This window comes from Heliangelus exortis, chromosome 1 (genome assembly GCF_036169615.1).
Source record: "Heliangelus exortis chromosome 1, bHelExo1.hap1, whole genome shotgun sequence".
Taxonomy (NCBI): Eukaryota; Metazoa; Chordata; class Aves; order Apodiformes; family Trochilidae; genus Heliangelus; species Heliangelus exortis.
Genome location: NC_092422.1, coordinates 49,015,866 through 49,043,720, shown reverse-complemented (window position 1 = coordinate 49,043,720; position 27,855 = coordinate 49,015,866). Strand labels below are relative to the sequence as shown.

At 37.4% G+C, this 27,855-nt stretch overlaps 1 protein-coding gene across 1 annotated transcript in view; it reads right to left on the bottom strand.

Annotated features, from left to right (window-relative positions):
• The window catches only part of GPC6 (glypican 6), a 760,336-nt gene that overhangs the window by 517,580 nt on the left and 214,901 nt on the right, over positions 1-27,855 (bottom strand). The window contains exon 2 of the mRNA XM_071741790.1: positions 11,031-11,189. Coding sequence (XP_071597891.1) covers positions 11,031-11,189 — 159 coding nt within the window. The remainder of the gene's footprint in view (positions 1-11,030; positions 11,190-27,855) is intronic.

Below are 27,855 nucleotides of genomic sequence, written 5' to 3'. Positions count from 1 at the left end.
TAAGGAACAATGTGTTGGAGGGCTCCATTTAATAATGTTTTGAGAACAAATCACATGAAGCATCCTAGAGACAGAGATGTGTGATTTTTGGTATACCTCAATCACCTGTTTGGAAAGTTGTTACTAGCATTGCTCAGCTTTCCATTTCTTCTCACCTATTTCCAAACTGTTCTCTTGCTGCTGTGATTTTTCGTACATGGCACTCTGCATGGGCACAGAAAAATGCCACATGTGATATAGGGTGCTCTATGCAGCCGGGGAGTAGTTAAGGTTTTTTTATTCAGCAGCATCTTGCCCCTTGACTGCAGAATCCAGGAATGATCAGATACTAAGTTAATGTGGCAAAACTGGACCAAGAAGGATGTGGCAAGGCAATGGACCTCACTAAAAATAAATTTTCACTGGCTGAAGTTTACAGCTAATAGAAACATACAAAAAGAATTTCTTCTCTTATTGACACACAATTAGATAAAAATGATCAAGCCTGTATACCTTTACTCAGACTTAAAATCCAATGTGTGAACAAATAAATCCTAACTTTTAGGACCTGAAGACCAGCATGTTTACAATAGCCTTTTAAAACATCAGATCATGTATGTTTTGGAATCAAAATAGGAAGTTGAATCTCATAGACTGAATATATATAGGAAAAAGATGGCTTCTGAGCCTAACACTAAAAACCAGACTAATTTCACAGCTGTAGCTCTCCATACCAGGCAGCAGATCCCAGTTAGCCTAGAAGCATTTCTCATGCCTAGAAGCATCTTCAGCTCACGGCCAGTACTGAAACTTCACTAGGCACTGGGGAATATGACAGGATCCCACTGCAAGTTATTTAATGAGAGCTTAAATTAATATGTTATTTACTTGCAGGCCTGCCAGGGAAGTCATGAAGCTATATACAGTAGTGGACAGTAAAAAACATTACTTCCCACAGAGTATTTGAGATTTGCTTCTGAAGATGATCAGAAATATAAAATTAAAAATGCAGTGCCAATGTTTTCCACAAATTCACAGAACTTTACTGTGCTATAGAATAAACTCTTGCAAAAAAGTCTACAACAATTTGTTTCCTCATTTTTAACAGCAATGTTGGGTTTTTCAGTAGAAAATAATTTTTAGCATTCATTTGAAATTCTTCAAAATATTTGAATTCACTGAAATTCCAAAAACTAAATCTGTATAGCATTTTGTTGACATGAAATACATATTTCAACATCAAATCTTTCTGCTTGCTTTTTTTGGTTTTTGAAACGAAGTCTTTTCTTGGAGCAATTGTTTCCAGCTTTTTAAAGTTAAAGAACCTCAGTCATTATTTGCTTAGTCTTAAAAGTTAATATGTCTTAGTAAATTTCCTAGTTTGTATTCCCTCACATGCATCCATTATGCTTTGAAAGCTTGATATATTTTTCTCCTCTAGAGATTTTTCATGCTTCAGAAACTGGTTCACATCAAGCAGAGATCACCTCATCTTCCAGCGGTTACTCCATAGGAACTCCAAACTTTGGTTCTACTTTTCTATAACAGGTGTGTATAAATTGATGCCTTTCTTAAGCTGCACACCTCTATGAAAACATATCAGAGTGGTTCCAAAGAATGTTTATCAATATGACAATAAGCACTTTATATGTATATGAATACAAATATATATATAAAACACAGTGAGAAGAAAACTGTGTGAGAAGAATGAAAAAGCAGACAACAACAGAATTCATTTCCTCAGTGCAGTTTTACTACCTGCACAGCCAAGTTGCTCTTATTGGAATAAAAATTAAATCACATATGTTGTACCCACTCACCGAAGTTAGTACTCAACAGCTACCTCCTATTGCATTGTGTTTGCCTATAATTGTGGTGAGATTTCATTGACTTAAAATGTCCCACATTACTGCAATGAGCTGTTGTCACCCCCTTACTGCTTCAAATATGTCTGTTTTCACTATGAGTGTAGCTCTTTCAGAGCAAGGATAGCCTTTTAGCTGTGAGTTGATGAAGTTCCTAATTCAGAAATAGCGAATGGCTTCGAGATGCTCCTGTGCTACCACACAAAAGTATCAACTCACAGAAAATATTTCCTCCTAAGAGCGTTAAATTAATAACCTGCCATATATTAAAGAAGCTATATTTCAGGTCTTAAAGTTTGCTGTTCATTTCAGTAAAATTCTTGGTGTAGCTTCAAAGCACACTTCAAGTAGCAGTGGTGGCTACCATCTGTCTCTCCACTAAGTTGAAGGCTATCTTCCAGAAAAGCTGCACCAAATTATCTGTCTAAGATTGTTCAGTGAGCTATATACTGTCCTTTACATGGTTATAATCATAAGAGATAGCTCATGGCACAGTTGTTTTTTTTTTTGGTCTTACCTTTCCTTCTCTCCCTCTCTCTTTTTCAGCTAATACTCAGCTCCATGCATTGTTCTTACAAAATCACTACAGCTAATGACAGGTAACTGACCTGCACATTGGTGAAATACTCAGCTGAGATTTCAGTGATTCTGAATGCATGAAGCACACGGGTTATAAATGGAAGATAATGAAAGCTTTTTCTGATAAAGCTTGTAAATTAATCTATACATATCCCAGAGTAAACTGACTATGTGATACATGTACAATGAACCCATTAAGCAAAACCATTTCAGTATAACTTGTCATAGATGGGAAATTTGAAAATAAAGATCAAGAAGTGAAAGCATAGCAACTGTACCTGAACTACTCAAGAAAAAAAAAAAAGAATCGCTAAGAAAATCTATGGAAAAACAGTGAAATTTAACGTTCCAACATATTTTGAAAAATCAGAACATTTAAATAATCCGTGTGCCTCCATCGAGCCCTGGGTTTTTTTAAACTCCCAAAAGTTCAGCAACTATACCTGAGTATTTGCTCACAGTACCAACAAGTAAGAAATACTGCAGTATGGTTAAACAGTAGAATTTGTATCTTGGTGGTCTTCTTTTATTTTCTCTGTAACAGTTTGGCCAGCAACAAGTGTGCCAGTTGCAGTGGTGTCACATCTACCAAGAGTTGGCTTGCAAGCAAGCCATGATGCTAACCAGCTTGCCTCACCAGCTTGCCTCACCAGACATATAGTTCCCTTCTTTCCCTAAAGGATATAAATTCCTGCTAAAACTGACATTCCCATGACCCTTCTCCCAGGAAAAGAGCCAATTCCTTATTTTTGTGGTAAACTACAGAGCAAAGTTAAAAGGAAATAAGGAAATTTTAATTTAAAACAAACTCTAAAAAGTCTTGTAGATAAGCAGAAATGCAGGGATAGTGATTCACTAAATAATCTTTCAAAGGTTCTGAGACTTTTTTGTGACATACTATTTTAAGTTTGCTTTTTTGTTTGGATATGAAACAAAAGAATGGCAAAGAATGAAGGGCAGCAAAACCATAATTCCTGTGTATTACAGTCAAGAGATTCATCAAAAAAATAGTATTTCTCTATTTAATGAGGGTTGAGGATAATAAATGAGAAATTATAAGTTTCCAGTTCCTATTATCCAAGGTGCTGATACTACACAGGAATACCCTGGTGTTGTAGCTTGTTTTTTATATGCAGTCCCTATTTTTTATTCTTACAGCATCATCTTTTCTTATCTGTGTGTCAGGTGAGCACCCACCATCAGAGTAAAAATCAAGTATGAGTACACAGACTCTGACAGCTGATTGTCAGAAGACTGATGTCTTTCATCAGTGCTCTGGACTTGATGCTGAGTCCTTTATTAATCCTATTCTTGTCATTGTGCATATGAAGCATCTTTAATCACAGGGTTTTTTAGCATTTGTAAATCAGTAGTTTTTCTTATGGGTTAGTATTTTTAAGGCCTGGGTACTGAGTTCAGAAAACAATTTGCATCATAAAATATTAAAACATACACTACTCAGAGTATCAGCAAAGATTAAATGTCATTGGAATTCAACAGGACAGCAATTTTTTCAACCAATGTAAGATAATAACTGACTGCTATAGTGATTACCCACCTCAGTATTTTTAATGCCTTCTTCCCCACAGAACATTACATTAAAAAGCCAGAAGATTACTTTTGTAAAAAGGCATCAAAAGTGTTTTAGGTGTTTAATCTGTTCTTTGGGGTGGTATTTATTTAAAAAAATGTGTCAAGTCCACACTATAGGCATCTATATGTAAACTTAATGCCCTCCCTAATAAATATAAAAAAAATAACCACTTCAGGGAGAGATTTTTTTCCCTCACCTGTCTGAGGCACAGACTTTAGACCAGCATGACTTGCACCTATTGACTATCAAGGGAACTTACAGGAGTACCCTACACTGTAGACATCTATATATTCACCAAGGCGGATTCTTCTTTCTGATTAACAGGAAAAAAGAGGAGGGATCCCTGCCCTCCCAAAGCCTGGTGAGCTATGGCCATACCTGGGCATCATGCTTTCTAAGGAGATCCCTTGGAGTGTGACACATGCCCTCCTATTCCAGCACAGGACAGCAGCTTGTCCTTAGCTTTGCAGCTTGATAAACATGGTGCAGCTGGGTAGAAGATTTCATGCTCCACTGACCAGCCCCACTTAGCAAATGAAGCTGCAGAGGAGCAGCAAGAACAAGCCATCCAAATGCATGAAGTGCATTTCCAGCTGTAGGGAGTGTGCAGCTGGTTCCCACACTGCTACCTCTCAGTATGAGACTTGACCAGGCTACAAGAGTTTGTACCCTTGGCTGAAAACTGCTCTTACTATTGAGCCACTTCTTCCTTTCCAAGTATTGCAGGCTGTCCACTTCTTAAGTTTAAAAATTAATTTGTTTTGATGCAATTCACAAATTTTGACATAGTATGTGAAACCGAAAAACAGTAATCTCAGCACAAATCTTACCCAACTAGACACTAAAATACTTTGTAGACAAGAGATTCCTCTCAGGCTACTATCAACTCTGATAAGATTTGGATGAGCTGTGGAATATATTATTGTCAAACTAGTATTTCCTGCCAAATATAAGGTAAAGAACTTTTTATCAAGAACCTCTGTAAAGTTTAGAAACTTGCAGCAGATGTCCAATGAAGGCTTGCAAGCAGTTAACATACTAAAACCCAGCAGATGTTACCTTTTTTTAAGGCTTCTAACTACTCTAAGGCCTTTATTTTGGCAAGTGCTGAGTTATGCAGTGTGTTAAAATGGCAGATGAATTATATTGAACCTGTGGCCTGCTAGCATTGTTACAGCCAATCAGTTGTGTAATTTAAAAAACCCACCTGACCTGCAATGGATCTCGCATTTGATCGGAAACACATTGCAAAGCAACACTCACATCTTGTTACATAATAAAGAAAACAAAACAAAATGCCATCACCTTGTCCAGAACTAAACCCCAAAATATCTGATATCCCAGATTTCCTATGGTAGAGCCTATGTTCTGTCGCAGATGTGGCAGCACCGGAATAATCTCAGGAGCTGCATAAAGTGCAGAGATTACGTTACACCTGCTTGACTTTACCACACTCCTCAGAAACCTCCTGCTTCCCAAACAGGCCTGTGGAAAAGGCAGACCCTTCTGATTCCCTGCTTCCAAAGCCCAAAAAAAGAAACAAAAAATCTTACTTCAAAAACTGTGCCCTTTCATATTCAAAGTAAGCAAAGCATGGGAAAAACCCAACCCTGCTGAAAAACCATCTACTACCTGCTGACCATGGCCATGACAGCACCAGGCTCCTGTGCTGTTGCATTCTCCCTCCTCTGCAGAAGTCCATTGGGTCAGTGTGGCTCCAGGCATGAGTGAGAGCTCCAGCTGGACTGGTGGGATGGGCAGCAAGGAGCATGAAGGAGCAGAGAGCAGAAGACCTGCATGGACCATGTAACTGAACCTCAGTTTATTCCGATTTCCAGCATCTCCCTTATTTTACTTTCCATTCTTTTTGGCCAAGTTTAACAACGCAGTTATTCCTCTCTGCAAGAGTCCACCTCATTGCTGAGTTCTTTGTTGGAAAGCAGCTCCACTAAATGTGTTTTTGCCAGTTCCAATATCAAGGGAAGATTCATCAACACTGTTTTTCTCCAAGCTCTTTCATAAAATGTACAAGAAAAGAAAAGGGTATGCAGGGTTTCTGGGATGCTAGCTATTCTTGCAGATATTGTTTTGCAGGATTATTTTTTTAAACTTTCTTTCCTGCCCTGTAATTTACTTGGGTATTGCTGGTAATGACTGTAAGAAATAGAAGCAGCACTAATGGGTATGGATCACTATTCTTCTAGACTGTAAAAAAAGGAGCAGGGGGAATGATGACTCTGCAAGATAGATCAATGCAGCTGCAGATTGGTTCTTACACTATTCAGGTTATTTTCCTTAAATGGCATCATGCCTCACACATTCTGCTGGAGGCTATCCATACCCATTCAAGTTCATGACAGCTATTCTTAGACATTCTTTCATTTTTAACACCATTACCAAGATTTCTACTTTTTTTTTTTTTTTTTTAATGATAATGAGAAGACACTGCCTCTTGTAACAGGTTCAGATTTTTTAGCTTAAATTAAACTTATTTGCTAGAATTTTCCAATAGTTACTCAAGGGGTTAATGAGAAAACACCACTGAATGGATACTTGTTTCCTCATCAACATTCATGATGAAACCTTTCAGTAGGGCTGGTTTTGGCTGATGATGGAGCAGTACTTAAAAGAAATTGGCTTGTTTGTGAAACAGGCATATTATCTTATGGGTGATAATAAGATAATGCTATTACAGATACAGTGGGAGAATAATATATTTCAAGCTGCTTTAAGGTATGCAGTGGGGGTCCAAGAATTGGAGCATGATTGCTTGTCTACTGCTAGGAACAGGAAACAGCTGATTGTTACATGTCTACATATTTGGTTTAAGTCCTAGCGAAAGCCTTGAGGTAAAAGAAATATCTGTATCTGCTGGAACTCTTAAGTTCCTGTGTTTTCTGACTGCTTGAAGGGTATTGCATTCCTTTTCCTAGTTATTGGAAGGGTTTTTTGAGTCCTATTTCTAAGACAGAAGTATTGCAGTCTTTGCTAGAAGCATTCAGCACTTGCTGTTTCAAAGGAATTTTTCTCATCTCAAGGCTTCCTTTCTTAGGCAAGATTCTCAGGAGAAGAGTCTTTGGATCCTCATGCACCCCAATTAGGGAAATTCCAGATACTGATTTTTTTGAAATGACCATCCAGTGTGGCAATGCAATGGCAAACAGCTGCACATAAGGCTCAGCCAAGAAAAAATTGGCAGCTGGTATTATGTGGTGTAGTGACTCATGCTAATTCACACTGATTGTCTAGAATATGAAAAACAAATGAAAAATGCTATTGTCAGAACTTTGGCTCTGAGACAGCTTTAAGCCTCACATACTATGAGGAGTAAAATGTTTAGCAAAAATGAATCTAGAAAAAAGGAGAAGTTAAAAGTCCAAACACACCCTAAGAAATGTGGAGGACAAACAAGAAATTAGTAAGATTATACAGGGGAGGCAAAAACTGATTGCCAGTAAAAAGAAAGGCGTAATTACTGCTGGTCATGGGAGTCAAATGACTCCTGCTCATTTGGTTTCAAAATCCTTAAGAGTTCCTAATTTCCTCTGTTAGGAATTAAATGTTTAGCTTATACTGCTTCATTCTTGTAGAGATTTGGAAAGTACTGCAATTCAGGTAAAAGGAAATAAAAAAATATAGTAGAAATTATGTATAGCATACATAATTCTACCTTCTCCTTAATTCAGACCTGGTAAGGCTGCTTTTGGAACTGCTGGATCCATTTCTGGGCTCCCCAGTACAAGCCAGATATGGACATCCTGTGCAAGTCCAGCAAAGGGTGGTAAGGTGATGAAAGCACTGGACCACCTCTCACATGAGCAGACACTAGGAGAGCTGGGAATGTTCAGCCTGGAGAAGAGAAGGCTTAAGGCGATCTCATCAGTGTGTATAAATATCTGGTGGGCAGACCAAAGAAGACAGACAGGTTCTTCAAAATAGAGCCCAGTGGCAGAACAAGAAGCAATGGACACAAATTGAGAAAAAAAACAACAAACAAACAGGAGATTCCATCTAAGCATAAGAAAATACTTTATTTTAGAGAGAAAATGGTTAAACACTGACACAAGAGGCTGTGGAATCTCCATCCATGAAGATATTAAAAAGATAGCTAGACATGGTGCTGGGTGACCTGCAGTAGCTCATCCTGTTTTGAGCAGGAGGGACTGACTAGGCCATCTTCAGAAATATTTTCACATGCCAGCCATGCTCTTATTCTGTGATTCTGCTTAAGAATGTGTCTTACCAGTGCCTAAAGAGACAACTTTTAAGTTACAGCAGAATGAGTTTCCTTGGAGATTAGATCACGAATAGGAATTTGGGGAAAAATCCTGAATGAGAAAGCAGATCTCCAATTACCTTGCAAAATAGAAATAATAAAAAGTGTTCCATCTGTGTCTATTTTGTTGTGGGACAAAAAGCAAAAAATGAAAAAAAGGCAAGACATACGAAGGCCAGATCCTAATTCAATGAAGAGTTCCCCTAGCCCTAGAAAAACTTATGTGGCAAAGATAAGCATTACTTTAAGACATTCATGGTACAGCAGAAAAAAATCTGCAGAAATCTACAAGACCTTCCATATCCCTTTGAAGAGTTTGCAAATTTTTATGCCTGCACAAGGAGGCTGGCAGCAATACTAGTTGAAATTAACTTTTCACAGAAGTAATGCTAATATACTCTCTATCTCAACATTACTTAACTGTTCTTATATTCTGTTGCTAAGATATGCTGCTTCTGATAAAAACACAGGTCCTTTACACAACTTCCATAAAATCATCACAATTGGATGTATTTGTTTTGTTATTTGTGGCATGCTGGCATCATATAGCAGATGTATCATGTATCAGAAATCCCTCATGCAACCAAAGTAACAAATTAAAACAACAAACAAAAAGTGATTCTTGAAGAGCTAAGACATTGATGTTACTAACAATCCAATATTTGCTTTATAAAAAAAAAAAAAAATCAACCTATTTGCAACTACAATAAATTTAGCTGGTTTATATTGAAAGATAGCCTAGTAGGTGAATACTTTTTTTTTCCATTAATGTATTTGCTCTTCTAAAAAGGCTAAGCATTTTTTCCATATAAGTAAACAACTTTTGAATAGTTGCAGAAGAGCATTAAGATACTGAAAGTATACACAAAGTTCAAATGCTCTTTGATAAGACCTCACAATGCAAATTCCCTTTAAAATATCAACGATAAGCCAGCAGAAACCGCTTAGTCTTTTAATTCAGCTTTCTGTGGAACAGACTCATAAAAATGCCAGAATGCAGCATTTCCAGCAAATCAGTTACTTTCAGCTATATAACCTTATTGTCAGTATTAAGATACAGAATTTCAGGCTACTGAAAAAAACCCACACACCCTATAATGTGCTTAAGTTCACTGCAGTGTAAAAAGTTCTTAAGTTGCAAAGAACCGGTGAGGTGCCACCTGGGCTGTGTGGTCACTGAAGCCCGTGTTTTCAGTAAGCTTCACTGCTCAGTGAACACCAGCAATCACCCTGGTTTCCTTCCAGAAAAAGAGAAAAGCCCTATATGTGCCATAGATCATATGAAGCATCTGTTCTGACCACATTTGCATCCTGTAATACACCACAAAACTTCTGGATTTTTTTTTTTAGGTCCTTGGAAGCCAAGTAGAACTTTGGAAGTCCATTACACAGAAGTTCCATTTACATTGAAAGGGTACCCCTCTCTCTTCAGAGCACTGCAGTTATCCACACCACAGTCCTTCCAATGACTAAAGACACTTCCTAAATTATATTAGCAGCCGATCTGCTGCTGGAGACTTTTCTTCATCTCATCCTCACACATCTCCCATTCCCTCCTTTCGTAATTCATCATCCTCTATGTGCCATAATGAGGGAATCAATAATAGAAAAAAAAAAAAAAAAAATTAATTGGATAAAGAGAATGATACAGTCTCCCTGAGGAGTGACAGACATCTTCACTTTTTTTCTGAATGTGACCTCAGAGTTTTAAAGTAAACTTTCAACTTCAGGGACAACATTTCTGTGATTCTCTGACATGTGCATATGCCCCATAACTTGGGGTTAGGCAGCTTCACCACTCCTGTTTGCAGGCTTTCTACCTACATTCAAAAATGCAGCTCTGTAATTCCAATTTCTTCGCAATTCCGATTTACACCTCTTAGTACCAGCTCCTTTCCAACTTGCACATATGCAGAAATGCTCAGGGGGACACAAATAAAGATTTCATATTTAGATAAAGCCATGATTGAATATTCTGAAGGTCTTTTTCTCTTTCCTAATCTTGAGGTTATGAGAGAAACTCAATATGGTGTGACTTGTAAATACACAACTATAAAACCTGCTTAATTTGCATTATTTAAAGAGAAACATTTAGAAAATTGTGACAAGAAATCCTTGATCTTACAAAGATCTTTGAAAAGATTCCCAGAGCCCAGAGATTGGCATACTGATTAGAAACAAATAAAAACTTTGAACTGTCCTTGTCAATTCTTTCTAGGTATAAAAGATGTGTTAAATACTGCTAAAGTGGTTTGCATGACAGTCCCTTCCAATGCAACTGAGGCGTTAGCAGCTGGAAGCCTGAAGCCCTCTAAGAGACTTTGCACATCACAAGAAAAAAAAAATCTGCAACCTTAGGGCTACAAAAGGGCAGACTACAAAAAACCTTTGCAATAACAAAAATCATGGGAGATCCACAGTTCATCTTGCAAAAATTTTGCATTTGAAACTAGGAGACAAAAATTATAAACTGCTCTATTCATGTCTAATCTCTTTTTTTTTCAACATTAGCCAAGCCTGCAGGCACTTAGCAGTCCGATTCTTCATGTCACTGTAATTAAAAGCAGTACTCAAAAGGCTGATAAGCATTCCAGCTGTAAGTTAACCCTTATCTTAGCCAAACTGACAATTGCAAATGTGATATCAAATTGTAAAGAAAAGAACACCAGAATTTAATATGGATAACAGACTTTCAAATCCCATAACCTTGAAAATAAGTAAATTACATCCAGCCTACCATCAAACTTCTTGTGTCGGGATACAAAAGTGGTGCGTACAAAGTGACTTGACTCCTCCACTAAGTTTTCAAACTCCAGTTTGCTCTGTTGGCTCAACTTGTCCTCCATTTCTGAGGTGCAACATGTATATTCCTGAGGGCAGATTCTCAGATGTTCCCCTAGAATCACAAGATAAAACAGAAATTAGAAATATCTGAATACAGATGGAAATGTCGCAGAACCAAATATCTGTGATGCCTCTTAGCTGAGGAAGGTGAGCTACCCAAAGAGCAATTTAAAGCTTGACTTCTTCATTGGGAATTCTTCAAATCTCTATCAGCAGCTTTGCTTTGGTTAGGTATTCCTCACACAGGAGGGAAGGCATGCTTTGCAGAGTTGCTTTGATACTTCAAAAAGTAGAACTGTCTCATGCTGCATTTAATTATACCCAATGAAGAAGCCTCTGTCACAAAATGGTGTATACTTGAAAGTTCAAAGGCATTGCTTGCTTTCTGTTTTCTATTCCAAATGCCTGGAGAAACACCTACTGAGATGGCCTGTTACAAGTCATAGGAATTGTCTTCCTGACAAAGTCTGAAAACCAGAATTTAGGTATTTCTGTAGATAGGTCCCACTTGCCCGAATGCACCAAAACACCCTCCCTTGCTACCCTATCTTCCATTCTAAGGGTATTTTAATGACTGTGTTTGTGTAGCACTTTTTCTTGGGGAGCATTTTTTGTCAAGACAGATCTGCTGAATGGGAGAAAGCAATGAAGAGTTTAATTAATTCTTATGTTATACGGAAATGCAATGTAAAAGGTAATGAAAGCCTCTTATTTAATTCAATAGATTTATCTCTTGAAGCACTGTGCCAGTTCTTCTGACAATATTGCTTTCTTCAATAAAATTTGCAAGTGGAAACCAATTCTTCAACTCATGAAATTAAAATGGTCTGTTACTACATGAAATGTGAATTTTCAATTGACACTGTAGTATGGGTGTCAAAAACATTTAGCTCAGTTTATACAAAGGCAGGAAATTCTACCATTGCCTATTCAGAAATAAAAAGAATGATCTGCCTCTATGATTAAAGTTACTTGTAAGGCAATGAAAACATTTAGCTTTCTGTACACCAAATCCTGATTAAAAATCCCTCTGCAAATCTCTTAAAGGTACAAATTAAATGATATACAAAGCCCAAGGGTTAAATAAATCATGGGGACCTCATTCTTATTTATATTGAGGCTTCTTTCTACCCATGCTGAGCAGTAAAGAAGATTTAAATGATATTTATACCTACTTTAAGGCTACTTTTCACCATTCTTATTATATTGTGAGAAGAATCAGGCCCTAAGGTTTATGTTTCCCAGGGGTATAATACATTTAGCTGCTGCATCATTGTGAAAACAGCATCAAAAAAAGGTTTACACATGCTTAGAATAAACAGTGTCTTGTGTTTGCTCTCCCCTTATTCCGATTTTTCAGTTTTGCATGAAGTCTTTTAATTGAAAATTCAGTTATTCTTTAATCCTTACCCATCGCTCTCATTTTATTTGTTTTTTCTTTTCTGAAAGACTTCATAATATATGAACTCTGATGCCATGACATTTCTTTTAGTAGTCTCAAGACTTTTCAAAAGCTCAGATCTATACATCTTCAGGAAGGATAAGTTCTTTATTATCATTTACTGTTCAGCAGTGCTATCTACAAGTCCCAGACATGTCTAAAAGCAGCATGATATAAAACCTTGTATAAACGTGGAAAAAGAGAAACCCTGTGACCATAAAAAAATTGTAAAGGTTGTTTCCTATGTCTATGACACCCTCCCAACACAATAAATTAATTCCTCTCCATTCTCAAAATCACACATCTAAGCCATAAAGAACACATACAAGGACTGGTGAGCCAGCTGCCATCAAATACAGATGATAGTGGAAAAATGATGGTTTCCTTACCCTCTACATAGCTGTCACAATAAACTGAAACTATTCAACAGGTAACATGTGACTCTGGAGGTACCATAATAAGACACAATCAGAATTATTTTCTTAAAAGAAATGTTCTGAATCTTTATTAGATCTCAGAAAGACAAAGAAAGCTGAATTTTTTTGCCATTAGAAGCAGTGCTGCATGCTTCATTCACTAATAATAATTTAAAATTCCCAATCGAAAACTTTAGTAGCCACCTTCTTTGAAAAAGTCAGGGGGGGTTGTTCATTGGAAACTACCAGGTAGATCTACTATCTCAGTTCATGCCACTGTGGTAGTTTATGCCATCTATGATGATTTTTGCAACATTCAGTTTTCTTTCCTCTGTTCATTTCAAGTTGCTGGGTTTGTTTTTTTCTTTTCTACTGTCTCTATTTTTCACAATTGCCAAACTAAATAAACCAATGTTAATCAGCCAGGCACTGTGTTTAGTGAGTAACAGATACGGGTCTAGATTTTTAAGACTTTATGATATAGTGAGTATTATGACAAATTAAAACATATTTAACTCAGTATAGGAGTAATTTTTGTAGCAATATTAATTTTTTCTCTTGCTTATTTATTTATGGTCCTACTTTGTCTTTGCTACAAAAATGACTTTCTGCTTTGGCTGCTACAAACTCATGCAGATTCCCACTGTATTTATTTCTTATGCATGCATTTTCATTAAGGTTCTTCTTTTCAATTCATTGGATCTTCAGTCATTCATGAGGCTCTTGACTGCTGAAATATGAAACTCACATTTATCAACAATGCTCACAACTTCTACACTATCTCATTGCTTTCCTCTCCTAACAATGTATTTTCCTAAATCATCTGTATTAACCACATCCATCACAAAAACTTTGCTAAACTATAATAATCTTTTTTAAAACAACATTTCCAATTCTTTTCTCCTCCCCTGCCACATACTCCCTGCCTTTTGGTAGAAAGAAACAATAACGCGAATATTGTGTTACTCTTCATATTCTGCTTCAAGTGTTTTTCCCTCCTCTTTCCTGCTCTGAAGGCTCAGGTTAGCAGATAAAGTAAAAGCATTTTCCATTCCTCCATGCCAATAGGGAGTTTGTAGACCTAAGAGGTTCTATTATGCTTTGCAAAGATGAAAGAACTGTGGCTCACAAGCCATAGCATGTTTGTACTGACTGTGGCTGGATGCAGTTTCCAAAGATTCACAACTTGGACAAAACCTTGTGCCCTTTCCTTGAAATGGAGAATGGAAACTCTCTGACAATCATTTATGTATGCTTAATTTTAACCAGTGATTAGCATTTTTGTGTTTGTTCTTATTAAACCTCCAATTAGGTTTTGCTAGGTAATTAGTTCACTCCTTGCCCAAAAAGAAAGTTGGCACAATTTTCTCATGACTTTTTCTCTAGTTAAAGACTGTATGTTTTATTTTGGATTTATTTTGGGTTGGGTTTTTTTTCTTCTTTTGTGCATGTATCTGTGATATAACGGACTGCCTGGATTGGAAATAACTTTGATTGTGCTTCCTCTATTTCCCTAAACAGGACCGTTTACTACTTTCATTTCACAATATATTGTCCAGGTACTCTAAAAGGAGTTTAAAGACTGATTTGTTTATTTACACACCTTATTCATTTTGCAGGCTCAATATGTGCTCACAGCTCATGTACCAGTTCTTGCCCTGGGAAACTCCATATGGTCTACATTTTTATGCTAATTTTAGCAAAGATTTTATGGCACAAGTAGCATTGGATATAACTGACTAATTTTTCCCTGTCACAAATGGTCTTTTTCCAGACAAGTTTGACAGAATATATTTACACAGCACCAGCATTTTGCCCGATTAGAGTAAGTACTAACTCAGCAGTTCCCAGTGATCTACCACAATTCTTCTAACCACTATTTCCAGCTAGAGATGCTGACCTATATATCTACCCTCATGTGGCTTTTTTTATATAATTCAAATCAATTGCCTGCTACAAATTCACCTGATGAGTATTCAGTTTCAGTTTTATTACAGCTGTAATCTCACACCTTCCTTCACATGATCCAAATTGGCAAGTTTTGCAGTTGAATTTGGCAATCCTGCTAGCATGGTGCTTTGAAGCGTGATAAACCAATTTATAAAAGGCCTTGTTTTATATTCAGATATATTTCAGTACCCTTTCCCAATAACCCACTACAAGCCTCACAAGAGTCTTTAAAAAAATTGTTACTTAGAACTCACAAGTTGAATAAATTCTTCAACTGTGTATCAAAATGCCAGAACTCACTTAAGTGTGGTATTTGCTTGCAGGAGATATCATCTGAAGGAGCAATAAACCCTATGGAATTTAACGTTCCCCTTAACAATTTCACTGCCAGATTTGCCAAACATCTGATGCAAGCCTTGGCTACTTCATTAGAACTGGAAGCACGATTACATAAAATATTTTCTATCAGCCAGAATTTTTTACGTGTCATGTTGCTAGTTTAACAATTTCTGAAATAATTATTTCTGAAGCAGCAAATATTTTATAGTTTCTACCCTAATCATAAATTAACAACAAAAAAATGATACTGTTCTGTTGACAGAATGATAGGACTAACTTTATGACAGAGAACAGAAAAATAGTCACCCGACTGCTTCATAAATCCAGCAATGAATAAATGTTAATAAATAAAAGGTGTAAATTCAAGTTGTGCTTTCAAACTTACATGCATCAACAGAGCCTAAAGGAAGAGAAGATAGCTCTGAATCTTCCATCTTGCAGATTAGATTAATGTGATGAGGGCTTTGTCATTAACCTTGTTCTTCAAAATTAGAAATACCTGCTTCAGACCTGCTCCTACTCAGCCTTTTGTGAAGGCAGTGTAATTTGTTAACAGTATGAGGTTTAACAAAGACAAATGCAAAGTCCTGCACCTGCGATGGAATAACCTAAGAGCCTGATACAGGCTGTGATCTGCGTGGCTGGGGAGCAGCCTTGCTGAAAAGGACCTGGGTTCCTGGTGGAAAAGAAGTTGAACATGAGTCAGCATAACATGACTGCAGCACCAAAGACAAATCAGATACTGGACTGCATCTCAGGGGCATGAGTAGCCAAGACAGGGACATGATCATCCTGCTTTACTCAAGGCTTGTATGGCAGCATCTGGAGTGCTGTGTCCTACATTCTGGTCCCCACAGTTCAAGGCCTGTACCAGGAACAGCGTGGCCAGCAGGTCCAGGGAGATGATTCTGCTCCTGTACTCAGTGCTGGTGAGGCCACACCTCGAGTCCTGTGTCCAGTTCTGGGCCCCTCAGTTCAGGAAGGATATCGAGGTCCTGGAGCAGGTCCAAAGGAGGGCAACCAGGCTGGTGAAGGGACTCTAGCACAGATCCTATGAAGAGAGGCTGAGGGAGCTGGGGGTGTTCAGCCTGGAAAAGAGGAGGCTCAGAGGAGACCTCATCACTCTCTACAACTCCCTGAAAGGACAGAGTAGCCAGGGGGAGGTTGGTCTCTTCTCCCAGGCAACTCTCAGCAAGACAAGAGGGCACGGTCTCAAGTTGTGCCAGGGGAGATTCAGGTTAGATATTAGAAAGAATTTCTTTACTGAGAGGGTGATCAGACATTGGAATGGGCTGCCCAGGGAAGTGGTGGATTCTCCATCCCTGGAGATATTTAAAAAGAGACTGGATGTGGCACTCAGTGCCATGGTCTGGTAACTGCAGCGGTAGTGGATCAAGGGTTGGACTTGATGATCTTTGAGGTCCCTTCCAACCCAGCCAATTCTATGATTCTATGATTCTATGAAGATGGAGACAGTCCAAGGGAGGGCTGTGAAGATGATCAAAGAGCTGGAGAACCTGGCATGTGAGGAAAGACTGAAGGAATTAGGTCTTTCTCCCTGGAAAAGGGAAGGCTCAGGGGTAGACATAATCACATTATCCAAGCATTCAAAGGGAAGCTACAAAGAAGACAGAGTCTCTCTCTTCACAAGCAGCCACATGGAGAAGACAAGGGCAGAAGGTACAGGTTGCACCAGGACAGCTTTCATCTTGAATTCAGAAAGACATTTTTTACAGGGAGAACAATCAAACTCTGCAACAACCTCCTCAGGGATGTGGTGGTGTCCCCATTGCTGGAGGTTTTCAAGAGGAAATTGGACAGGGTGATAGATAATCTCCCTTTCCCACAACACCTTGAACCACAGGATCTTACCAGGTCCTTTCCCACCTGGGCTCTTCCATGGTTCTGGGGCAGGGCAGTTCAGAGCTTTCTACATTTCAGAATTACAAAGGTTGGAAACAGCTGGAGTTTTGTTTCTAAATTAACATTTTCCTCTTTTTTGTCTGTATTTTTTTTTTAATTTTAAATATTATTTTAAATAATTTTAGAGTACAAAAAATAAGGTTTTAAAAAAAAACCCAACAACTTATTTAGCTTTACCCCCTGCCCACTGTTCTGAGATATGGATCTTTTTCTGTATTGGTGATGATTTTTCTGAACACCTCTTTTTTGAAGTGTTCCATTTTAGTGCTCTACTGGTAAAATCAAGAGTATGGAAAACATTTTCACGATCACATTATTGAGTTATACTACAGAAAACTATTCTCCTTGTTAGACTTATACCCTTCTGTCACTCATATATGCAAAGAGAAAGAAGTGCTATAGAAGAATTTGATGTACAGTTATATTTAACTTAAAAATCACAAAAAAAAAACCCAAACAACCCACACAGAAACCCCCACAAAACTGAGACAGCAGTATCATGTTTTTTCCATTAACTTACTCAGCAGTTAAAATTAAATTAGAAACACGAGTTTCATCATTTCAGCCAATATTCAAATTATGAAAATTAAAATATCATTTTGTTCCCTAACCAAAAAGTCCTAGGGCTCCTTTTGACTTAGCAATTATCTTCTCTGTGGGGTATAGCAGCCCTGCAAGCAGCCTGTGTAAAACTGTGCCTGTCATTCAAGTTGCAGAATTGAACTTTCCTACTGAAACTAAAAGGAAACAGATTAAGTTTTAAATTAATTAAATTGTAATATTGGCCTGACAAGTGACGATGGGAGCAATATTTGCTGAAGTAATGATGAAAACAGACGAAGTAATGGAGGGAAAGCTGTAATACAGATCATGTGTCATCAGACACAACTGTTCTAATTTTAGTAAATGGACTTCTGAACTTGAAAAAGCTGTACATCCAGTGGACTCCAACAAACTCCTGTAACTGCCCTATGAAAGAAAATAACTAAGTTTTTTTTTGCCTTGGACCCAAATATCTGTGCTTAGGTTCTTTTGTTTCTTGAGTACTTTGAGGTCAATTAAAAAATGAATGTCTTCCAAACAGACTGATACTTAGTTAACAGTCTCTTCATTACTGGTCCCATAGGAACATTCATTTACAAGAATCCCTAACCTTGTTGTCCCTGGGAAACCCTCAAAAATAAGTTACAGAAGCAGAGGCCAATGCAAACCTGCTCAGACTAGAACTATACAGATGCCAGTGAAAGAGCTTAAGTCTCTAGAGGCTTCCTAACTAAACTACTAGAGGCAGTATCACTGCTCCAGCACTCAGGTTTATTTTATTTTCCAAGCATACACAGACAGACAATTGCTTTTTGATAGCACAGTTTGTGAGAAGACTCTTTAGTTACCTCTTGAGGGGTGTACTATTCACATTGTGCTCAGTGCCTCGTGGAAAGCAAACGGTAAGGGTGTGATTCAGCACTGTACAGTTTCATCATCTCGCTGGCTACACGGCTGCAATTTTCTGATTTCAAAGCATGTTTCCACCTGGGAACAGCAGCCAACTTCCCCTCCCCCTCAATTGATTTTTGCTGTTTATTATGTCCCCTACTGTAATAGCAAAAATATCTTTGATAGTATTATAGTGAGAAGTAGAATAAAAGCAGCACATCCCTTTACCATGGCCATAAAACACAGTGCAAGCAGGTTTTGTATTTCAGCTGCTCTCAGACAATTTTATTATTAAGATAACGGGATGAGATTTTACACATTCATGCATTTATAAAGATTTTAATCAACATTTGTCACATAAAATTGAAATCCAAAGACACGATTGCAGCACGTGAAGTATCAGAGGCAGAGTTACACAGCTTCATGTACCCAGAGTAATAAAATTATGGAAGGACAGAGTGGAGTTAGTTGCCTGAAGCAAAACTGGGTAAGCTGTACTGCCAAAACAAGTCTTCAGGATAGTTACACCATTACTAATATACATGCAGTGAAAGTTAAAGCTTCATGAGTTACAATCACGCCATTTGATTTCGCTGTCAAGTATATTTTGAAGACATGCAGATCCCTTGCTGATCACTGTACAAACACTGCATATACATTATCGTGTATAAAATCCATATTTCTAGAATACTAAACTTAGCAACAACTGTTTAGAAGTACTTCATCACAGTGCTCTTCTCATTCCCATGGCTTACGTAAACCCAAGAAAACCTTTTAATGCTACCATTAAACAGATCAATCTTCTTCCCACCTTCTGATTGATAATGACAGGCTTTCCTGCAATGTCAGTCACTGGAACAGTTGACAAAGACAACCATGACATATATCATGTAGGTCTTAAGTTAGAGACTGTAGTGTACATGTCAGTGGTAAAATTTTGGTGCTTCTGCCATAAATTCTTTATCGAGATACTCTTAAGCCTAATCTCTTTCCTAGTAGCTTAAGGAAAAAGAGGCTGGAAAAAGGGAAACAACAACTTATAAAGATCAGAAAATTCTGTTATGGTACTAACTCAAGGTCTACCCATAAAATTTCAGGGCCAGAAATTTCATTTATTTCCTTTCATTTCTATTTGAAACCACTCTAAAGTACAAATTGCCTCTACCATCTCTTAAGTATTAACCTCATTGTGACACAAGTTGTAAGGCAAAAAGCAAAATACTTTCTCCAGGTTTGTGTGTCTTTGACTTTATAGGGGGAAAAAACCTTTCTTTTTCCTTTTTTATCCCCAGAGAAGCATACTAAGGAGTATGGCCACAAGTGAAATGCAGAGAAATCACTCAATACAGTAGAGTACAAAACACACAAAAAAATACTGTCTGCTTATTCCCATGCAGGAGTTCTGTGGTCTGTAAGCCAAGTTGGTGCAACTTTGTGTGTCCTTGGTTTGGTCTTCATAGAGTCATGGAACAGTTCTGGTTGGAGGCAACCTTAAAGATCATCTAGTTTCAACCTCCCTGCATGGGCAGTGACACCTTCCACTAGACCAGGTTGCTCAAAGCCCCATCCAACCTGGCCTTGAACACTTGCAGGGATTGGGCAGCCACAACCTTCTTGGGAAACCTCTTTCTGTGTCTCATCATCATCACACTAAATAATTTCTTCCTAAAATCTAAGCAAAATCTAACCTCTTCCAGTTTAAACCCATTACTGCTTGTCCTACCACTACATGCCCTTTCAAAAAGTCCCTCCCCAGCTTTCCTGTAGGGCCCTTCGGCTACTGGAATGTCACTCTAAGTTCTTCCCTGAGAGACCTGTTCAGCCTCTTCTCCAGGCTGAGCAACTCCAGCTCTCTCAGCCTAAGAATTGTCAGGTGTTTTATCATTGGTGTCAGTCATACTATTGCTTAGCCTCATAGCTCATTAGTCCAACTTATCTGTCATGTGTAGTAACCAGAACATGTTTGTGCTCTCGTTCATAGTCTACAGTGACTCAGAAAGTGCTGACTCACAGGAGTCAGGGGGAAAACATCCCCCGTGTTCTCACCAGGGCCACGTGAGAGAAGATACCACAATGTGGGGGAACTTCTTTCTGCAAGTTGCTCATTGCCAGTGGCACCTCCTCCAGGCGAGAGGACCTCAGAACTACAGAATTCAGTTACTTCTTTCTTTCGTAAAGGAGCACAAGAGACTGTTCTGTGAATCCCCACAGTAAAACTTATGCAGCTAAGGAACTCAGACGTTTTTCTGCACACTGGTACCAAAAATCAGGTTACTCAAATTACTCTCTTCATTGACAAGGGGATACCAGCTGATGCACAGGGAGAAGTACAGGTACAGATTTCCATAGAGAATAAGCCAAGGAAAAATTTGTTTTCTATTGACTTTGACTATTTTTAGACTGTTAGATGACAAATATGACTTTACTGAGCAGAAAAAAAACAACCTGTGCATTAAATAAAAATATTCTGAATTACAAGGACCCAATAGGAATACAAATCATCTCTGTGGATACCGACAACTATAACATGAGAATGGACATTCTGTTAACACTATGAACAGATAAACTTGTGATGAACAAGCAGGAAAATCTGAAATGTTCTCAATAACTATTTCCTTAGGAATCTCAGGGTTCAGCAATATGGACTAATATTCTTGAAATCCTTTGTTGACTGCTGCTATCAGATTCTCAGCTTCAATAACTGAGATCTCCTAGGTCAGATCTCCTAGAACCTGAGCTGGGGTGTCTGGGTCCTCCCATCTTTCATGCAGTCTGGACCCATGCATCTCTCTGGACAGGGAAGCAGCTCGTGGGTCTGCCTAGAAGACTGGAGGCATTTGGAATGAAGCTGGTTCAGGCAACAGTAAGATGGTAGTAATGTGGGTATAGGTCTCTTCTCCTATGTGTCAAGGGATAGAATGAGAGCAAAGAGCCTTAAGTTGTTCCAGAGGAGATTTAGATTTGATAATGGGAAACGTTTCTATACTAAAAGGGTAGTCAGGCACTGGAACAAGCTGCCTAGGGAACTGCCTGAGTCATCATATTCATATGGTGAATATCTGGAGATACTGAAAAGACTTGTAAATGTGGTACTTGGGAACATGATTTAATGGTGGACTTGGCAGTGCACTCTAATGGTTGGTCTTTGTGAACCTAAAAGTCTTTTCTGACCTAAATGATTCTATGATTCTATTAGGCTATTACAGTAGAGTACTTCAGGGGTCAAAGGACTGTGTATTCAGGGAGCCTGGAAATCATGACATTGTCCTTGATTTTAAAGAAATTTCCTGAAGAAATTTCCTGAAGAAGGACACAGGGCGGGTGTGCCCTGTACTGCTGATGCTGCAAATTTGGTATTTTAGTCACTCCTGCAGTCTGAAAAAAAAAAACCAAACCTGTTTACATATTTCTTTAGTCGATATTTTTTAACAGAAAACTTCTTGTTCACTCCAATTAACAAAAATTATGCTTCCATATTATCAGCAAGCTACAGTAAATGCTGCCAAAAGGAAATGAAAGCTTTTTAGAAAAGAGGATGGTAGCTTAGCCACATGAATTTCAGATTTCCACTACTCCCAGTAGTGCTTAAGATCTGAATCTATTGTTAGTCCTACACAGTGGGGTTTACTTTTGTGCCTGTTTTACTGTATTTTTTTTTTTAAATCTATTTTATTGAATTTACACACAACAAAGTCTGGATAAGTTTTTAAGCTCTTTTTGTTACTGTACATTTGTCAATGCCCTCTATGGCCCATGACACTTGGCAAGGGTCAGGGTCCTCAAAATCAACAACTGAAAGTAACAGAGTTTCTTGCCCTTCAAGTGTTTTAATGCTAAAGGTTTGACCTTTATGATTAAAGATCAGCTGGAAAGGAAATCTCTGTCTATGTCTGAAGTCTTCTCTTATATAACCATATTTTTGAATGGATATTTTTTACTGCAAAATTAAAAGGTTTCCGTGCATTTTTGTAAACTTACTCAAAGCACTTAAATATAGAAGTATACAGTAGTAAGTTTAAAAAGTCCTATCAGCTTCTTAGAGAATTACTATTACCTTATTAATATGCATTTTTGGACTGGCTGCCTACAGCAGTGACCTCTGGTTAACTTGTGATTAACTTGCATCCCAGATTTTGGAAAGAAAAATAACCCTAAACCAATACCTAACCCTTTTCCTTCTTTATTTACTGAAAGAGAATTATATTCTGGGCCTCATGGGGACTGTTTTTTTCACTGAAGATGCTTGATAATCCCTCTTCATTATGGCTCAATGGGCTATTTCCTATAAAGAAGTAAAGTCTCTGTTTAATCCTATTTACTCTGTGCATTTCAGCTGACATAATATGAACAGATATCACCAAAGAAAATACTTGTCTGATGGAGGAAACTTTCTGCAGATCTATAGCAGATGGAGCCAGGAAGTAAGTAGTCAAAGACTATGCCACAGTTGTTTGTGCTTATTTTCTTTAGGATAAGGAAGACTCTAAGGCATGTGCTGAAATTCAGATTGCCTTGAATATATTTCTCTCTTGGTTTCTTCTCAGATCCTGCTCAAAATAAAATGCTCCCTGGCTTCTGCTGCATGGATGGAGCCACAGCAAGATGTATCACATTAGTGACAAGTGGAAATTTAAAGAAATCTCTGGGCATGTCTGCACAAACCTAAATGACTTTGCCTACCTTACCTCAAGATCTGCAAAAAACCAGCAATAGTGACAGTCATAAGAATGTGCATTGCAGATACAGCTGTAATGCTTCCAGGTCTTACCATTCTCTCTGGAGATCTAAAGCTGATGATTTGTCATTCCCTGTGGAAGACCATCACCTTCCCTGGGTGCGCTGGGTTAAATAGGTTGAATTTTCTTTGCTTTCCTTCCCTCTCTCCCTTCCCCTCCCCTCCTACAAAGTTGTCCCTGGAGGGAACCTTCCAGCCCTCCCAACTAAGGAGGGGTGGGAGAGGGGGGGCTGTGAATTGTGCTACTGCCCCTTTCTCAGAGCAGAAAAGGCTCTCTAAGCTAAAGCAGTGACCATTTACATCCCTAACAGAAAACAACTACATTTGCCTACAGAGATCTCTGCAAACTGCACGAACAAAGCTGTAAAATAAGATCTAGGTCAACATGAATGCAATTCCAATATGAACCATTTATATTTAGGAAAGAGTAATATTTTTTTTATTTTTACTCTGAGCTCAACGGCGGAAATAGTAAATATATTACAGCAGTTTTTGGTGCTGTGCTAGACTAATGCATGCCTAAAAATGTTTGCCTGGAATGTTTTCTTTTGTCACCTGGGTAAAAATAATTGAAAAGTGGAAAAAATACTCCTGGATTTTTCTTTAAATACAAGTTACTAGTATGCTAAATGCTAAATTGTACTAATGTTGATATTTTTCATCATTAACATTGATTTTTACTGTCAGTAAAATTCTTTTTAATAGAAAATGTCCTAATAAAATTCACATTGTGCAGCTTCTTTTTGCTGTCTTCATTGACTATCAAAAGAAAGTCTTACATATTTTATTTTTGTTTGTATATCAGAAACACAGATATAAAAGATAATTGTTTTCAGTTAAAGATTGTATCTACTAAACTGTATGTGTGAACAACATCAAATTATCTTTTCCAGTCTTTCTGGGTATACATCTCCCTGGCAAGTAAAGGCAATGTCCATGATTACAGAGGGAATAAAACAAGACAAGACAAAAGAAAAGAAAACAACAAAAATAAAAAAGAAAAGAAGTTGAAGTTATTTTTTTAAACTGTGTAAAGTACATAAAGGAAAGTCTCTACTATCACAGGAATAGGCTTTCTATTTGTATATGGATTTATGTTACTGCATAACCACGTCACTTTTCTGAAGACTCAGCCTGTCTCTCTTTCATGGTTTGATTTATGGGCAATAAGGATATGTCAGGAGATGGAGCCTCACTCTGGGTGATTTAAATAATCAGATAAAAATACTATGTACAGATTGCAAACATTTTAACAAGCTATGGATGCAATCAAATGTACAGCAAGAAAAAAATACATTTCTTCTTGTTAAACTATTGAAAGTAATTCTCAGAAAACTGGAGTAAAGTTTGGTTGCTTCTGTGATGAAAAAATCCAAGATTAGTCTGCTTATAATGTATTTTTGAGGTAAGGCAAAGAAATGTTCTGTGAAAGCTAAGACTCAGTTATCAATAAACAAGCCAGAGTGGTTTATGAAAAAGACCTAAACAAAAATATACACACCTGCCATTAAATAAGCTTTTCACTGAGTTGGCACTTTTCTAAATTACTAATTAGGGATTCATGATCCTAATAAATACAATATACTACTGCTTAATAGCTCTCCCAGCATTTTATGGTTTTGAAAGAGATTTATAGGTTTATAATGAGAAACATTACAGTCCAGTGCTATTAGCTTCACTAAAAGCAGCCTGTGAAAGAAGAAAAGCAAATCCTCTGCCTCTATTAAAAATAAATAAATAAATAAATAAGTTGTTAAGGTTTTGCCTGGTGTACTGTTTTCTAAGAAAAAAAAAGGTTAGTATTTCTAGGTGACTTCTAAGCATCGTAATTAATTTTGAAGAGTTCACAAATTGCTTAAGGAATGCTTTGTTAATGAATATTCTCTGAAACCTTACGCCTATTTTCTACATCCATTCAGCACAACAGCAGTTTTGAGCACTTGTTGCAGATGTTTTCAACTGTTTTCTGCCAAGTTCTATTTCACTTCTTGAGTGATGAAATTATCGATGACAGTTTTAGCTGATACTACTGTTAAAAGATTAATGTCCTAGGGGAAAAATCAGATTACCTGAGTTCTTTTAACTTCGCTCTAGGAATACTCTCAACCCCCTTCCACTTGGACAGAATGCTTTTTAAAAACAACATAGCCTGGTGGTATAAGTTTAGCCTTTCTCACAATACAGTTGCAAAGTATTTAAAGCTAAGATCGTATCTTAATGGAACTCCTAAAATTAATACTGCACAATCTCATTATAAAGTTCCAAAACTCTACATAAAAGCTGCTAAAAGCAAGCCATAAAACAGCCAACTAGGATACTCCTTGCTGTCATTTAATCACCTACTACTATCTCACAACTCATAAAGAAACCACCTCAGGTTAACATTATTTCCTTAAATATGAATATCTACCGACAACTTTAAAAAAAAACTTCTGAAATGACAATGATGCTGCTGCTGATAATAATTCTGCACCAGGAAGTTCCACCAGGCTCTATGGGATGACTTACACACCTTGAAGTTACTCATCCATAAATACTGCCAGAAATAAAATTAAGTAGCACAAGCTGCTGAAGTACATAACTGTTATTGATTTCTGGCTTTAAAAATTATATTATAATTATTATTGCTCATTTAATGGTTATCGAATTATTGACTTGACTTTTTTATTGCACTCCAAGGATGATCATGGGTTCCACATAAGAAGCTAAGACTCTGTTTTCCTTAAGTTTGGTGAAGCAGGATCTAAAATAAATTAAATGTACTGGCTCTTAAGTAAAATCTTGTTTGGGATACATCTAACTAGCAAGATTCATGAATCATATAGTTCAACCTTTCCTTATTATAACCTACAAATCTGTGAACACACTTAAACAACTAGTTATACCTAATCTGGTGATAAATTCAACTAACTTTACTACACTGTTATCTAAGACATCTAAGAAAACATAAAATTAAACACCTGCACTCATCTCTTGTTTCAAGTGATACTTAAGGAAAACTTAAGAGTGCAAAACTGGAAATACTGTGCAATTTAGATTGCAAATAATTAAGACATTAAGTTCCTATATTGTCTGAAACTGTTGTTGCTATTAACACAAATGTTTGCCAAAAAATTTAAAAAATTGATAATCATGTAAAAACAAGGCTTAGGTGTGTGTGCTACTGCCAGAATCTTGCAAGGTCCCATAAACAAGTTTTTCAGTTTACTGTACCTACGAAGATGAAATAAGTAATACAAAAAGAGATTCAAAGCTTTAGCCAAACTGTCTCCTTCAGAAACTAATTCTACAGGCACGAACTGATTTTCCTGCATTTTTAAAGGCAGATACTGCATACTTCCTGCAGTATGACAAGCTGCAGATCTGTGAGTACAGACTTTGAAAAGAGAAGTAGCAAGCAGTGATTTAATGCTAATTCGATGCATCATTCAGCGGCAAGACATCATCTAAGACTTGTTTGACAAGACACATTTGAAGTACAAAATGATCAAACTGAAATAGTGTCAAATTCAGCAAATCAGATTTTTGAATTTTTAAGGATTTCCTTTACTGTATCATCTGAACATATTAATTAGATGAAAGGTGAAAGTAATACAATGAGAAAAGTCCACAGTGGTGAAAGTGTGACTGATCAAAGAAATACAATGGAATCACGTTACCTCTCAGTGTCTACATGTTACTTTATTAAATGTTCTCAAAGCACTGCATGATCATCTATGCACTTTAATTCTGCTGGTCCAAACTGAACAAAGTTCACCTATTTTGTTTCATGGGATGAAGGTAATATCACCTTCAGTTTTGATCTAGCTACCCTTTTCTGTGTTTCAGTGAAGCCACAAATCTGAAAAAGAAAATTCAGTCAAACTTGTCATATTTTCCTTACTTGCCTGCTTACTCAATGCATAAGTTTGCATAACTACAAGGCTCAATTGTGACCCAGGATTGGATGATAACCTTTTGACAGGCGCAGTTTGATTTTAGATTGGGTAATTGAATATTCAAACAAAGGCCTAATGCTTATGAAATATAAGAAGGAAAGCGGGACTGATGAAAAAGGGAAATGAAGACAGAGACAGACAAAGAATTCTAATGACTGAGGGTATAAATAATGTAGCATTTGTCCAGAAAGAACCATGTCACTGCTGTTTTAATTTTCATAAGATCTCAACTGAAGCAGAATATAAAAGAAAATCACACTAATTCTTTAGACAGAACAAAACCTCACATTTCTTCAGATACTTCTGGACTGAATAAATGCACCGATAATACCATAATATTACCCTGTTCTGGGACAGGTTGAGGAATATGAAGTGTGGGATCAGCTAGGAAGCTTCTATGCCAGAAGATGTAGAATAATGTGTGTATGAGATTGACTATGCCACATGCTTGGGGGCTACAAGGCAGATCCTTTCATAAGCAGTTTTCTCGTTAAAAAAGGTTTGCAAGCAGAAAAAAAAAAAAATCTGTGGATCTTCTAAAT